The sequence below is a fragment of the Corythoichthys intestinalis genome, chromosome 9, assembly GCF_030265065.1.
Source record: "Corythoichthys intestinalis isolate RoL2023-P3 chromosome 9, ASM3026506v1, whole genome shotgun sequence".
In the NCBI taxonomy this organism is placed as follows: Eukaryota; Metazoa; Chordata; class Actinopteri; order Syngnathiformes; family Syngnathidae; genus Corythoichthys; species Corythoichthys intestinalis.
The window spans coordinates 25,347,970-25,363,458 of record NC_080403.1 but is presented as its reverse complement, the minus strand read 5'-3'; the positions used below and the strand labels follow the sequence as shown (position 1 = coordinate 25,363,458).

General features: G+C 37.5%; 1 protein-coding gene across 3 annotated transcripts in view; it reads left to right on the top strand.

Moving 5' to 3' along the window:
- The first annotated feature begins 7,142 nt into the window (after positions 1-7,142).
- Positions 7,143-15,489, top strand: part of kaznb (kazrin, periplakin interacting protein b) — a 256,139-nt gene continuing 247,792 nt past the window's right edge. The window contains exons 1-4 of one of the 3 annotated variants that reach the window (XM_057847064.1): positions 7,143-7,420; positions 7,985-8,082; positions 14,956-15,136; positions 15,211-15,306. In XM_057847064.1, the coding sequence (XP_057703047.1) occupies positions 15,225-15,306 (82 nt within the window). In that variant the 5' untranslated portion in view covers positions 7,143-7,420; positions 7,985-8,082; positions 14,956-15,136; positions 15,211-15,224. Of the gene's footprint in view, positions 7,421-7,984; positions 8,083-14,955; positions 15,137-15,210; positions 15,307-15,489 lie in introns of those variants that run through there. The other 2 variants (XM_057847066.1, XM_057847065.1) reach the window with 2 other exon arrangements.

Genomic DNA, 15,489 nt, shown 5'->3' with positions numbered 1-15,489 from the left:
TAAGCTGGTGAGTGTTTGCTAAGTTTCTTCACACTTGGACTACTATTTCTTACTTGCTTGAAGTCAATTCAACTAATGTTTTCGTTCAATCGAATCTTGTGTTGCAGTGCAGGACGTGTTGGATTTCAGACATCAGATGGAGGCAAGTGTGTGATTCATTTAAATGCGCTATAACATTAGTACGTTTTAGAAGTGTCCAACGCTTCACTATTTTAGGAAAAATTTCTGTTCTCTAACGATATGAACAGAACGGTTTATACAAGGGCGTAGGTTTGGTGTCAACATTGGTAGGGACGCTATTACAGCATAAATGCAGGGGCGCTGCCAGGGATTTTGGGCCCCATGAAAAGATATCACTTTGGGCCCCACCACCAGTGCCGGGACACACACACACACATTTAGAGTATCAACTATGTAATTTCCTGCATTCTGGTGAATCTTTACACACTAATTTGTGCATTTTCTGCATTAATTTAAGATGAAAATATATTTATGTAAACATACAGCGTATAGAGCAATAATGAATAGACTGATATCATCTTTAAGAAATGTACTGAAGCCCATCTTTTACAATCTAAATATATTTTTATTAGAAATATTCTCAAATACCACAATGAATGACTTAAGTTAAAACCAAACTTTTATTCTAACAATACTACAGCATACATTAACGCCAATCAAAAAAACAATCTTTAGAATGATATAACAAACAAAGCGAACACCACACATACACACACACACACACAAGCAATCACACTCACAATTACAAACAAAGCGAGCAGATTGCAGGTTGCTCAGCCTTAGTCACCAAGAGCCCAGCGCCGAGCCTTCTTGATAGCAAAGTCAGTGATCAAATCATTAAAGTCTAGCTTCCTAGCCAACTGACTTTCAATGGACAACATGGCAAGACTAGAAAGCCTGTCCTGACACATAGTGGACCTCATATAATTTTTTATGAGTTTTAGCTTACTAAAAGCTCTCTCGCCGCCTGCAACCGTTACGGGGAGTGTGCAAAATATTCGTAAAGCGATGCACACTTCTCCAAAAATGCTTTGCAGCTGCATCTTAAAAACTGCATTCAGGAGACCAAGAGAGGACAAGTTAGGGGGGAATGTAGCAGTATACACAGAGTTCAGGTGTCTTACTGAAGATGGTCCTGGCTCTGTAGTGTACATAAAATGACAAATATAACAATATCTTCTATATTATTCTAGTATCTTAATTTAATTATTAATTATGTATCATTAATTAATAATAATAATTATTATTATTACTTATTACTATTTGTCTCTTAGCCACTGATATTTTATGTGTGGTGTGGCAGTGTTCAAGTTGATTCCTCACCTCCTTCAGTTGGGAGTAAAGATGAGGCTGGCTCATAAAGGGTGTCAGGAGACAGGGCTGCTGAGCCAGACGCAGCAAGAGGAGTTGTGCTTGTGCCTATTACAACAGGCGAGGGCAGAGACAACTGTTTTGGTGTGGAGAGCTTGCGAAAGGGTTAACCTGCTGTACTAATTAAATGTAAGCTAAAAGTGGAGCAAACACTAGCTCGCAAACAATTACAGTATTTCATTATGGAGTAGGCTTAGCCCCATTTGAAAACTTACAATCTCCACTATAGGCTATAGACCCTACTCACCTACGTCACAAAATGGGCGTGTCGCTGTTTCCGGCTGCCATATTGTACTTCTTTTTCAGACCTATTCTCATTGTTTTCAATTAGTCGAGCAAGTTATAGAGCAATTCATGGAAGCCCCGGTGTTATCTGACGCTGTAAACTCATTGGATCCGTTGCATAAAAGGCGTTAAGTGGAAAAGCTTCAGTTTATCCATTCGCCAGATCCGTATTTGATGCCTAAATCGATGTTTTTCGACCCGCTGGCTTCGCCTGACATCTGATATCCTGATATTTACAACTATCTTGTCCACACAAAATCAGCCTATTCTCACGAAAGTTTGAAAAACTTTAAGAGCTTGGAGGCTTATAAATGCTACGTTGCTGGTTGGGTGAAACATGTCCTCGTACACGAAAATTCGGCAGGAATCTTGTGCTCGGAAGGTGAGTTAAGAAATTTTCAATTCAAAATCTTTTGTTCTTGCTAACATCCACTGTCAAGTCTAATGTATTTCATATCATTTGTCAATGGAGCTAGGGCTTTTAATGTTTATATGGTTTAGCGATAGCACTCTCACTATATACATATATAATACGTAATAAATATGAAGTGCGATAGCACTACTCCAGATTGTCCCTAGTTGAATTTATTTTTTGGCTTTTGACCTCAATAGTGAAATTGTAAATTAATTGTATGACAACTGTCTGATTATCCCCTTATAATTATATATTTTCAGGTAGTTCATTCACAACGTTTGAGTGTATGTTGTCGGTGATTAGCCTAGCAATGATCTTAATTGTGGTTGTCAGCCCAAAACCCTCTAAATATATATTAAATGCATCTTACCAGATATAAAATGACTACTACATAATCTGTGGTAGTCGTTTGGAGCCCAGTTTTCTCGTCGAATTGCAGCAGTCAATCTCTGTCTCCTCTTCGGGTCTCTCGGAATACGGTAAAAATTCAAGTCTCTCCGTCTATCTTCTCTGTTTTTGCAACCGACCGCCACACACGACTTCACCATTTTGATTATTAATGTTAACGAGCAGAAAAACACGCCATAATAGGAGGAATTTACGAAGCGCTAATGCATTAACATGACTAGTATCCGGACAACATGGCGCGGGGGCGTGGCTGTGACGTCACGTGAGTAGGGTCTATAGGCTACAGCTCCGAAGCCAGGTCCCTTCCTTGTTAACTAACTAAATTTAATTGATGACAAACTAAATTCAATAAATTCTTGACAAACTGGATTCAACCAGATTAAAAAAAATCCACACCAACTTTCAACATCTGTATGATACCAAAAAATGCTGTCATTATTTGGAATTCATGTTCTTGAATTGGTCAATGTCGCTCACTGAGGTCGGGAAAATCCCGTATTTCTTACGGAGTGAGCTGGGACCTGCTTCTGAGCTTTCTAATAGACGTCGCGTGAGCTAAAATAACAGGTTAATTTTCAGCACTACACTGACACAATTTACACCAACCTTCCTTTGTGAAGTACTTTTTCACATCCTGTTGGCCTTTTCTACCCCTCTACACAATACTCAGAGTCATTGACTGGTGTAAATGTGCACCGCTGCTCAGCCTGCGCGCGGTCTGATCAAAGGAAGGGCGGACGAAACCAATTAATGAAAATACGCGGGGGGGGGGGGGGGTTGCTGGCAATACATATGCTCTCTGGATGTTTACTTTTTGCCAAAAACAAAACAAGAAAAAGAAGCCCTTCGTTTTATACCTTTTAAAATTATAATGATTAATATTTAAATTTGCAAACGATTACCTAATGCTCTAATTTTCTTTGTGGGCCCCCTCAGGCCATGGGCCCTTAGAATCAGTACCACTTTTCCCCCCTATACGGCGCCCCTGCATAAATGTATACGTTTTGCTGGGGACGGGACATTAATAAGACCAAACAGATTGGATACGTTTCTCAAAAATTGCTGGTTACTAAAAATGAAAAAAGTGAAATTATTTTCATAGGGATAAAGTCATTTTTCAAAATCCTTGCTTCATATAAAGGAAATTTACAGTGGTTGTATTTTTGTGTTTTTATAAGGGGGGGGGGGGTTAAAAATGTGTATAGGCTGCAAATATATATATAATATATATATTTTAAATGTAGAAAATACATTTTAATTATATATGGATTAACACAAAGTCGATATCCTGGCAGGAATCTTTAACAGCTCATTTAAAAGAAAAAATATTTTTTTTGAATAGCAGTTAGGCTTGAAAAGCTCAGAATTGTCAGACAGGGGGACTTTAGAAATGTCTGTAATCGCATCAGGGGCAAGCATCTCACTGACAATGGCTTTGCAGGTAGGTAGTGTCTTTTTGGATTCAGCGAAAAGTTTAGCAACAAAGTAACTGGCTTTGAGGGCTTGCTCGTTTACCTTTGTAGTGTTTCTAAAAAAAAAAGTTGCCTTTTTTCTCTGTTTTAATGTAGGCGAACAAATAGCGACTTTTGAAACGAGAGCAAATGCAACTGCTCGCGTCACGTTCAAGAACTGCTCGGATTTCTAGCCATCAGCTACCTTGCTGTCCTCAACTATGTGTTGGAATAAAACACAGGGGGAGGATTTACGGTCTCACATATGGATGAAATGGAAAGGACACTTTCATGTATATTGACACTTGACGACTCTAATCAAATGATGTACAGTAGACGTGCTGGGATCCACATTTTCGCAGGCAGCGAGATGGATAATGGCTAGAAATCTGAGCAGTTCTTGAACGCGACACGAGCAATACATTGCTCATTTGCACACGACCGCAACCTTCTACCTACGTACTCCTTTCCTACTGCTACTTGTAACACGTGGTAGGTAGGATGCGTGCATAAACGTAACAAAAAGGGGAGAAGCTTCCACTTATGCACATTTATTATATAATGGATTTATTATATAATAATAAAACCACCTTGACCACTCGCCACTTGGGAGCTCAGTGGTTCGCACACACGCGTTCGCAGATTAACTCCAACATAAGCGTAAGCAGCAACAGAAGAAGAACATATTCAATGTAAATAAAGCAGCGCCACCGCGTGGTGGATGTCGGGAGGAACACCATTTAAGGAGGTGACTGTTACAAACTCCGGCTGACGACGTCAAAAAAAAAAAAAAAAAAAATCGATATTGGATAACTTCTTGCGGCACACCTGACGATCTCTCACGGCACAATAGTGTGGTGCGGCACACCGGTTGAAAAACACTGTTCTATTCGACTTTTACCGGTTAGCAAGTTCACACAGTTTAATGTTATGCTCTGATGCAGGGCGGACTTCCAGTAAAAAAATTAGTGGCATGTTCCCCACCTCCACAACATTGGCTCTTTTTACATTATTTAAAGAGGCTGCTGCTGCTGCTGCTGGCTGAAAAAAAAACCTTCTGATATCCCTCCTCTTCTAAGGGGGCGGAGAAGGCGGCATATTGACATGTATTTCTGTCGGGATTGTATGAATGGGGTGGTTCTAGTCATCAGCCAATGTTGCCAACATGCCACCTCATCCGCCCCCTTCAAAGGGAGGGATATTAGAAGTTTTTTTTTTTTTTTTTCATCCAGCAGCAGCCACTGTAAGTATTGTAAAAAGACGTCAATGTTATGGAGGTGGGAAACACACCACTAATTTTGCTTCTGAAATTTTGCTAGAACCTGAAATCAGAGTTTGCATAACATTAAACTGTGTGAATTTGCTAACCTGCAAAATTCGAGCAGGAAGCTGCTTAGAGAGAAGTGTCCTCCACTTTTGTATGTATTTTTATGGAGGTAGATTTGTGTCTTTATTATTCAATCAAAAAAAAATCAAAATATATATTTTCAATCGAAGATAAAGTCACTTCAATCAAAAAAAAAAATGTGTTTGAATGCAAAAATATATTTGAAACTCCCAAAAATATATTTGAAAACTATTTTTCTTTGATTAAATTTTTTTTTTTTCTGATTTAAGTCAAGATTTTTTGATTGAAACAACATTTTTGATTGAAGTCATGTAATTTTGCGTTTGGACCACATTTTGGCTAGGATGTGTCTTTATTATTCAATCAAAAAATAAGTTGCTTCAAACAAAAAAAATATATATTTTCAAAAGAAAAATCACTTCAACCAAAAAATTTTTAAAAATTCAATCGGAGAAAAAAAGGTTTGAATGTGAAAAAATATTTGAGACTCAGAAATCGCATTTGAACACTTTATTTTTTTTTCCAACTGTTTTCTTTGATTGAAGCAATCCTTTTTGTGTTTGAGCCATATTAGGGGTAGGATATTTGTGTCTAAATCATTCAATCGCAATAAAAGTTGCTTTAATCAAAAAACTATTTTTAATCAAAGAAAAAAATCATTTGCAAAAATATATATTTTTTGAAAATATATCTTTTTATTTGAAATATATATATTTTTTTATTGAAATGTCACTATTTTTGAAAAGCAAAAAGTTTTAAACTGTTTTATTTTTTCAAAGTGGAAAAAGTTTTGAACGCACTTTTTTTTTAAGTGGAAAAAGGTATGAAGGCACTTTTTTTCGATTGAATCATTTTGACACAAAGATTCAACTTCAACGCTAGTTCCGGTGTGTTTGAGTGACAGGTGAGTACGCCAATGGCATAAAAGTGTGAAGCAAGCATCATGGCCACCAGGGCTCCATCCAGCCATCGGAGTCTGCTGGAGTTCAAGCCGAATATAGGGCACCGGTACGAGGGTGTGATGACTTCAATCAATAATGTTTTTTCAATAAAAAAAAACTTGACTTAAAAAAAAAAAAAATTCAATTAAAGAAAAATTGTTTTCAAATATATTTTTTTGAGTTTCAAATTTATTTATGCATTCAAACACTTTTTTTTTTTAATTTAAGTGACTTTTTCTTCGATTGGAAATATATATTTGGATTGAAGCAACTTTTTTTTTTTGATTGAATAATAAAGACACAAATCTACCTACATATATTTTCTGCTGTTAACGTTAATTAAACTGTGAGAAATGTAGTGAACCGAGGTTTACCCCCTTCTGCCCAATTTTTATTTTTGTTTTGTTTATGTGGTCTTAAAGCAGTACTTGGTAACTTTTCAGTTATGGTTGATTTTAGTGACGCTGGTGGACAAAAGCGGTATTTTTGTGAAGACTGCGTTTCCCATGAGGACCAGCGCATGAGTGCACAGTGTCTTCCTATTAGGGGCGTAATAGAAAATAATTGAGAAGCACTGGTATAACTCAATACAGATTTATTTTGCGGTGATCAGTTAGCCTATCAATTAATTAGGTTCATATTTGCGAGAAATATAGCCCTGACCCCCGTTAACCCAATCTGTTCGGTCTTATTAATGTCCCGTCCCCAGCAAAAAGTGTACATGCATGTTATGCTGTTATATCGTCCCTACCAATGTTGAACCCAAACCTACACCCTTGGTTTTAAATGTAGTGTTGCAGGCCACATTGTAGTGAGGATTTTCTTTGGAAGACCATCTGCAAACTAGGGCATCTGTGACAAACCCATTACAGTCAATGAATTGTTTGAAGACAATGTTGACCTGAAAATGGTCAAAACCCTTTATGAGTCTCTAAATTACAATCGCTCTGAAATATTCCAATATTTTATTTATTATTATTTTAATTCTAAGTGTTTTTTAAATTAAAATGAGAAAAAAAGCTGTTATGACGTTCTTTTTCGTTTTATTTTTAATCCAATTTTAATTTTTTTCAGGGAACCGTGGAGTAGATGTGCGTGACGGATTTTCGCAGGCCACCGGGCCTTGAGTTTGGCACCTGTGGTCTCGAGGCTAAAATTAGAGGATTCAGGCAATTACAAGGTAATCAGTTGCTTTAAGAGATTAAGTGATTTTCAAAATATCTAATTTGGTTTTCAATTATCAGTCGTGACAGAAGTCCAAGCATAAGCCTTTTTGTGAGACTTCCAGTATTGCAGTTCTAACCTGTTGTTAATTTTAAATCTCTACGAAAGGTTAAATGCAAGATGAATAATAACAATAGGATTTGATGAAGGTAATCTTTTGGTCTATTCTTGATCAAGCACCTGTTCTGAAGCACTTCTGAAAAAAAATATTTTAACAATGACCAAATAGAATTACGTATCTTTGAACTTTTTTTGGGGGGGGGGTTTCTTCACCACAAGTGGAAAAATGAATGCTGGCCTGAGGTCGCCATGCCAACCACCGCCTATTTCATATTGATGTAATTTGACGCCAGCGTGTGCTCTTTGATCTCCTTCGGCTGCGCACGGCGTGGGATTTGTTTAGACTCATTACCCAATTTTCACTACATACTTCAAGTAATTCATCAGTTTCTCTTCAGACGATTTCCCTGCTTCTTCACCCTCTTCTTTTTTTTTTTTTTCTTTCTCATCATCATCACAGGGCGAGATTAACCTCTCGAGGTTCCGGGCGGCGGCCCGAGACTGAAGATGGATGGAAGGGATTTGCATCTAGTGGAATGTGAGGGGGAGGAAGAGAAGGTGTGTTGGTGACTACAGTAGATCAAAAGAATTGCTCTGAATACTTTCATTTTAAATCTAAAATCAGTGGCTGCAATTGATGGCAATAGGCGTCCAATCTATTTGTACTGTGAGAGGCTACATCGCTCTCAATCCGAATACCGTATTGGCCCGAATATAAGATGATGTTTCTTGCATTGAAATAAGACTGAAAAAGAGGGGGTCGTCTTATATTCGCGGTCGAGACATTATACCCATTCACGACGCGAGATGGCGACAGATATCAATGAAGCGATGTTCTGTCATGACAGATCTCAGCTACTCTCAAGTTTAACCAGTTTGCATTATTTTATTGCAATGTTTTTCCTTATTCAGATTTGTTTCAAGACTAGTTACAGTTAGACTTCACTTTGATGGTTAATGCAATTTTGTTGTTTTATCACAATAGATTGGTTTATTTACATTTCAAAAACCAGAAGCCATTCATTTACAAATGTGATTGCACTTTAGTTTACATATTTAAATGTTCAGATATTAAGATTTGAATGAGGCAAAATAACATGCTTTTTCTCTCAAATATATTGTTATAATCATTTGTTTCGGATGTACTGTAATTGTTTTCTGTATAAAAATTAATTTGGTGTTCAAAAAGTTTTTTTTCAAACTTGAGTCGTGAAGAAGAGGGGGTCGTCTTATAGTCATGGCCGTTTTATATTCGGGCCAATACAGTAGATTGGACGTCTGTCACCGTCAATGGTAGTTAATGAGTTAACTCTAAAACATACTCTTATTAGGAAAAAAATGACAAACACACAATTTGAAAATATAAAAAAAAATCCACAATTGGAATAGTGCTGATTTTTTTAATGAAAGACTTTAAAACATTTGAACAATTTATCTTACATGACAGCATTCAAGCCCAAATCTTGATACTAAGGCTGCAGGCTTATCCGATTCCAGTCGGATTTCTCCTCAAATCCGATTTTTAGAGCCAACTGTTCACACACGTTTTAGCAAGTGTCCATTCGGATCTAGACCTGTTCAGACTGGGTCATACCTTCACCTATCTGACAAGTTGCTGTAGCAACGAAGGCCTCATCCAGCGCTGAGTGGTGTAACGGACAGTCAAAACCCATCGGAACTGTTTAGACTGATAAGTATCTTTTCCATATCAGGTATGAAACTACCTCACGTATGTGGTTTCAATCTGTGTCTCAAAAATCAGATTTCTGTGCTTTGTGACTGTTTAGACTACACAAGAGCCATCCAGTTTCTATCTGACTGTAGGCTACAATGCCTAAGTAATTCATAATTACCTACATACAAAAGCATAGCATTTTGAAATAAAACATAGGCTACTCACTCCTCACAGCTGTTCATTATTTATTAGCGTCCCTATTAATTGCAGACCAACTGTAACTCATTTGGTTTCAGTGATGGAGATAGACGTCCAATTCATTTGAACTGTGCTCAAGAGGAATTGCCTCTGGAGTGAATTTTTTTCACGATATGAGGACTTTGTTACATCCGCAAAGGGAGGCGTCTGCATGGAGGTTTCAAAGCTTGAGCGTCGCTGCTATTTTTAGATTTCAGATGGTGTATGAGAGTTGAATAACATTTAAAAACAAAATTCGCTCATGAAAACAAAAATCAAGCTAAATGAAAATAAAATTTAAAAAGTGAAAATAACATGACAAAGTACAGTGGGGCAAATAAGTATTTAGTCAACCACCAATTGTGCAAGTTCTACTTGAAAAGATTAGAGAGGCCTGTCATTGTCAACATGGGTAAACCTCAACCATGAGAGACCGAATGTGGAAAAAAAAAACAGAAAATCACATTGTTTGATTTTTAAAGAATTTATTTCCAAATTAAAGTGGAAAATAAGTATTTGGTCACCTACAAACAAGCAAGATTTCTGGCTGTCAAAGAAGTCTAACTAACGAGGTCTAACGATTATATTTTATTTATATATGATTATATTTTAAGAAGCTGCAGTGTACCCAATTTAATATTAATAACTCAATTATTATTGATTTATATATTTTTTAAATTATTTAATGGAAATATACAGTGGGGCAAATAAGTATTTAGTCAACCACTAATTGAGCAAGTTCTCCCACTTGAAAATATTAGAGAGGCCTGTTATTGTCAACATGGATAAACCTCAAACATGAGAGACAGAATGTGGGGGAAAAAACAGAAAATCACATTGTTTGATTTTTAAAGAATTTATTTGCAAATCATGGTGGAAAATAAGTATTTGGTCAATACCAAAAGTTCATCTCAATACTTTGTTTTGTACCCTTTGTTGGCAATAATAGAGGCCAAACGTTTTCTGTAACTCTTCACAAGCTTTTTACACACTGTTGCTGGTATTTTGGCCCATTCCTCCATGCAGATCTCCTCTAAAGCAGTGATGTTTTGGGGCTGTCGTTGGGCAACACGGACTTTCAACTCCCTCCACAGATTTTCTATGGGGTTGAGATCTGGAGACTGGCTAGGCCACTCCAGAACCTTGAAATGCTTCTTACGAAGCCACTCTGTGTTTGGGATCATTGTCATGCTGAAAGACCCAGCCACGTCTCATCTTCAAGGCCCTTGCTGATGGAAGGAGATTTTAACTCAAAATCTCTCGATACATGGCCCCATTCATTCTTTCCTTTACACAGCTCAGTCGTCCTGGTTCCTTTGCAGAAAAACAACCCCAAACCATGATGTTTCCACCCCCATGCTTCACAGTGGGTATGGTGTAATTCGGATGCAATTCAGTATTCTTTCTCCTCCAAACACGAGAACCTGTGTTTCTACCAAAAGTTGTATTTTGGTTTCATCTGACCATAACACATTCTCCCAGTCCTCTTCTGGATCATCCAAATGGTCTCTAGCGAACCGCAGACGGGCCTGGACGTGTACTGGCTTTCACAGGGGGACACGTCTGGCAGTGCAGGATTTGAGTCCCTGGCTGCGCATTGTGCTGCTGATAGTAGCCTTTGTTACTGTGGTCCCAGCTCTCTGTAGGTCATTCACTCGGTCCTCCCTTGTGGTTCTGGGATTTTTTCTCACCGTTCTTGTTATCATTTTGAGGCCACGAGGTGAGATCTTGCATGGAGCCCCAGATCGAGGGAGATTATCAGTGGTCTTGTATGTCTTCCATTTTCTAATAATTGCTCCCACAGTTGATTTCTTTACACCAAGACTTTTACCTATCGCAGATTCAGTCTTCCCAGCCTGGTGCAGGTCTACAATTTTGTCTCTTGTGTCCTTCAACGGCTCATAGGTCTTGGCCATAGTGGAGTTTGGAGTGTGGCTGACTGAGATTGTGGACAGGTGTCGTTTATACTGATAATGAGTTAAAACAGGTGCCATTAATACAAGTAACGTGTTGAGCCTCGTTAGACCTTGTTAGAAGAAGTTAGACCTCTTTGACAGGCAGAAATCTTGCTTGTTTGTAGGTGACCAAATACTTATTTTCTACTCTAATTTGGAAATAAATTCTTTAAAAATCAAACAGTGTGATTTTCAGTTTTTTTCCCCCACATTCTGTCTCTAATGGTTGAGGTTTACCCATGTTGACAATTACAGGCTTCTCTAATCTTTTCAGGTAGGAGAACTTGCACAATTGGTGGTTGACTAAATACTTATTTGCCCCACTGTATGTCGCGTTTGGCTTTGACTTTTAATACAGTGGGAGACGATGAAAGACCAGTCTGTTTACTGTGTCTTAAAATGTTTGCAGCGGACAGCAGGAAGCCAAATCAATTAAGATGTCACTTAAATACATTAGACCCCAATCACATTGATAATCATTTTGATTTTTTTTAATCAGCAAAAACGTGCCGAATATTGTCAACAATTGTACCGCTTTGTCATTGTTACATCAGTAAACCAGCAAGCACTGTTAGCATCACATATGGTGGCATACCAAGTTGCTTAGTTCAAAATAACCCCACACCAAAGCAAAGGAGCTGATACTGCCTGCAGCAAAAATAAATACTGTCCCTTTGTCCAATGACACTGTCGTTTTTGTTCTATTGTTTTTTGTTTCTTCGGTCAAATTGTTTGGCATATTTTCCTCATAAGTTAATGTTGCTAATCAATCTGAATGTATTATTATTTATTGATTTTATTACGGTAAATTTTATTTTTCAGTATTAAATGGTCAAAAATTGTACCTTGAGTGTATTTTTACGTTTGGATGTGACTTTTTTTTAAATTCAGGCAAATTGATGTGCTTTAAGTTTTTTATGTTACAAACAAAACAATGTTAGTAAAATTCATTGAAAGTTGATCCATTTTTTTCCCCCTTTGATATAAAAAAGGACACAATGTTATGCAGAGGTGTACGTCTAACAATTTTATCGACAAATACTATTTACGTAGAACAAAGTTGAGGGGGGCCTCGAAACATTTATGTCTTCGGTGGGGGCGTAACAGAAAATAATTTAGAAGCACTGAGGTATTCCCATACACACAATACTGATAAACTTGAACACAGGTGCATGACATAATTGGTATTACTGACAAGAATGCGAGAGTGATCTGGGATACTTGCATTTGATGAAAATAGTACTGGCATTGACAAAATGTTTGCTCCCACGTCAGGAGACTGCTCTCTAGAAATTCTGGCTTTCACTACAGTGATCCCTTGTTTTTTGCGGTTACTGGGGACCAAAATCCGTCGCAATTAGTGAAAAACTACGAAGTTGCGCAAAAACTCTGTGTGTTCAATGTATTTATTCAAATTTAGCATTGGAAAGAGATACATATAAAACATGTTTTTTCACTTTTTTCCCCAAAAGAATCATTACAATTTTTTAATGTCTATATCAGTGGTTCTTAACCTTGCTCAAGGTGCCGAACCCCATGAATTTCACATGTGCAATAACCAAACCCTTTGAAATAATCTTTTTTTTTTTTTTTTCCAAATTCAAAATCAATACGTCTAAGCCACTAAGCTAAAACTTAAGTCGATTTTTATTCAAATTTCTTCTCATTTAGACAAAATGTTTTCAAACAGGCCAAAATGTATGTTTTTTTTTTTTTTTTTTATGCCTGCTGCATCATCAGACCACTAAACCAAGACTGGCCCAATGTGCATATTTGACATTTGTTTAAATGTTAAATTTGTTCAAATTTGGAGGAATATATATGTTATAGTGGTCAACATCATTAACCTTGACCGTGCAGTGCCTGTCATGTTTACATCTCAAATGATATCAAATTTAATGAAAAAGTCTGCACAAAATGATTGCCAAATTTGTACACAAAGTCGTTTTATATATATATATATATATATATATATATATATATATATATATATATATATATATATATATATATATATATATATATATATATATATAATATAAAATAAACATGAATGTTCTCACAAATCCAATAAACAGTGGGAATTAACAACAACACATAATTTTGCCTTTTGATTTGCTTTCCACATTGGAAAATGAAATTAAACTCAATTCCTTTCACACCGTTTTTATTTTTGTTTTCATGACGACATTCCATTTCTATCACACTCTTGCCTCACATACTATTTTCATGGTGTAAAATATGACACAAATGTTGTTTTTTATGTAAACACAGTGCACTATTTGCATATTTCTGTTGTACTTCCTCATACCAAGTGAGAGTCAACCTTCCACTGAGCAAACCAGTTTCTCCTCCCATCCGATAGAGGACGACTAGCAGTTGAAAGAATTCGAGTAAAGCCTGTAAATTGGGAACTAACCAGTCCAAAACCTACGTAGTCTAAAACGCCAATTTGCCTAGATTTAGTCATCGTCCAAAATTAGGGCCCTGTGTGTCTTAAACTTCACCGAACCCCTTAGACTGACTCACTGAACCCCTGGGGTTTGACGGAACCCAGGTTAAGAACCACTGGTCTATATATAATTTAGCAAATGTTTTTAGGCACTTCAAATGTAATAATTATGACAAATTTTAAACATGTTACTTTCCCACCGAATTATTTTTAAACAAGAATAAAGTAGAAAAATGCTTCTTTATGAAATGCTTCATTGAGTGAGTCCACTCAAATCTGATCAAGCTGCTCACTTACACAAAATGAGTTGCCACAGCAACTGTTTAACAAGTTAAACGATGATTGACGCATGCGGCACTTTGAAGTTTCGGCTTCCAGGCATCTGTGGCAAGATCAAACCTCAACGTCTGTCAGTCATCGTTAACTTAAAAAAGCAACTCCAGTGCACTGCCTGACCAACAGAGAGCAGCAGGAGGGACAGCGAGATTACTTGATTTGCTCGGGACAGCTCATCTTTGTTTTTGTTTTGTTTTGTTTTTTTTGTAATTGGAAAAAAACATCCACGATGGACTAAGGGCGCGAAGTTTGAAGCGTAAAGCAGTGAGGGATCATTGTATTGCACATCAGAAAAGTTGAATTATGTGCATTTTCAGTTTATTTAGCAAAATTCCACCAGGATGCACATGATAAAATTATTGTCTGTCACTTTAAAACATGGAGTTATCACAAAATAAAAATACAAACCGTATTTGAACGCATGTTTACCCAACAATTAAATTACCATTTTATGTTCACTATAAAACATTTTCTGTAGTGTTAAATACCATCCAGCCCTATGCTCTTGACTTGATGAATTTAGGAAATTAATGCAACCATTTCATTGATAAACTTTCTGTAAATCCAGAAATCACAACAGAATAACAGCTTAGTTTTAAATTTAAAATTCATATTGAAAAGAAATAATATCACGCTGGGAGGTTAGAAAAACAAAAATATAAAACTGAACATTAATTTGTATTGGATAGTAATCATCAGAAACCCCTTGACTTGCCTGGTTTGTAGCCATTGTTCAAAAGACTTACTCTTATTAAAAGGCACTTTCCCACTGACAGCACCTTCCTCGGCCCCTCCCTCCAGCCACAACTCACCCAGCCCAGCCTTTCCTAACCCGCACACCCGCCTCCCCATTCCCATCATCCGCACAGCGTGCACATTTTGCTCACATCGCTGCGAGCTAGCGGGGCTGCAACTGCTCCCTCATCAGCGGTGCGAAGGAAGCGAACCTAGTTGGAGGTAAGCTTTCTCCCTCGGTTCTTATCTGTCCATTTTTTCATTTTGCCAACGTGACGCGCCCCCCTCTATTCCAGCCAGCGCAGCCGCCATGGAGGATTCGCTCACCTGCTGCAGCCAGGACACCACTTTCTCCCAGGTGTTCGGGCGCCAGGGACAGCTGATGCAAGCCAGTGAGTTGACTCTTCTTTCTAAACGTAACGGGCACACAAAGACCAAAAATTTGGAACTCGCAAATGCCCGTTGCATAATGTGAGCTCATGTTTTCATCAATTTCACACAGTCCTCAGAGGACTTTAAAACGCAACTCCGCTCGCCAACATTGCCATTAGGCTCTTTCCTCATTTAGCTCATTC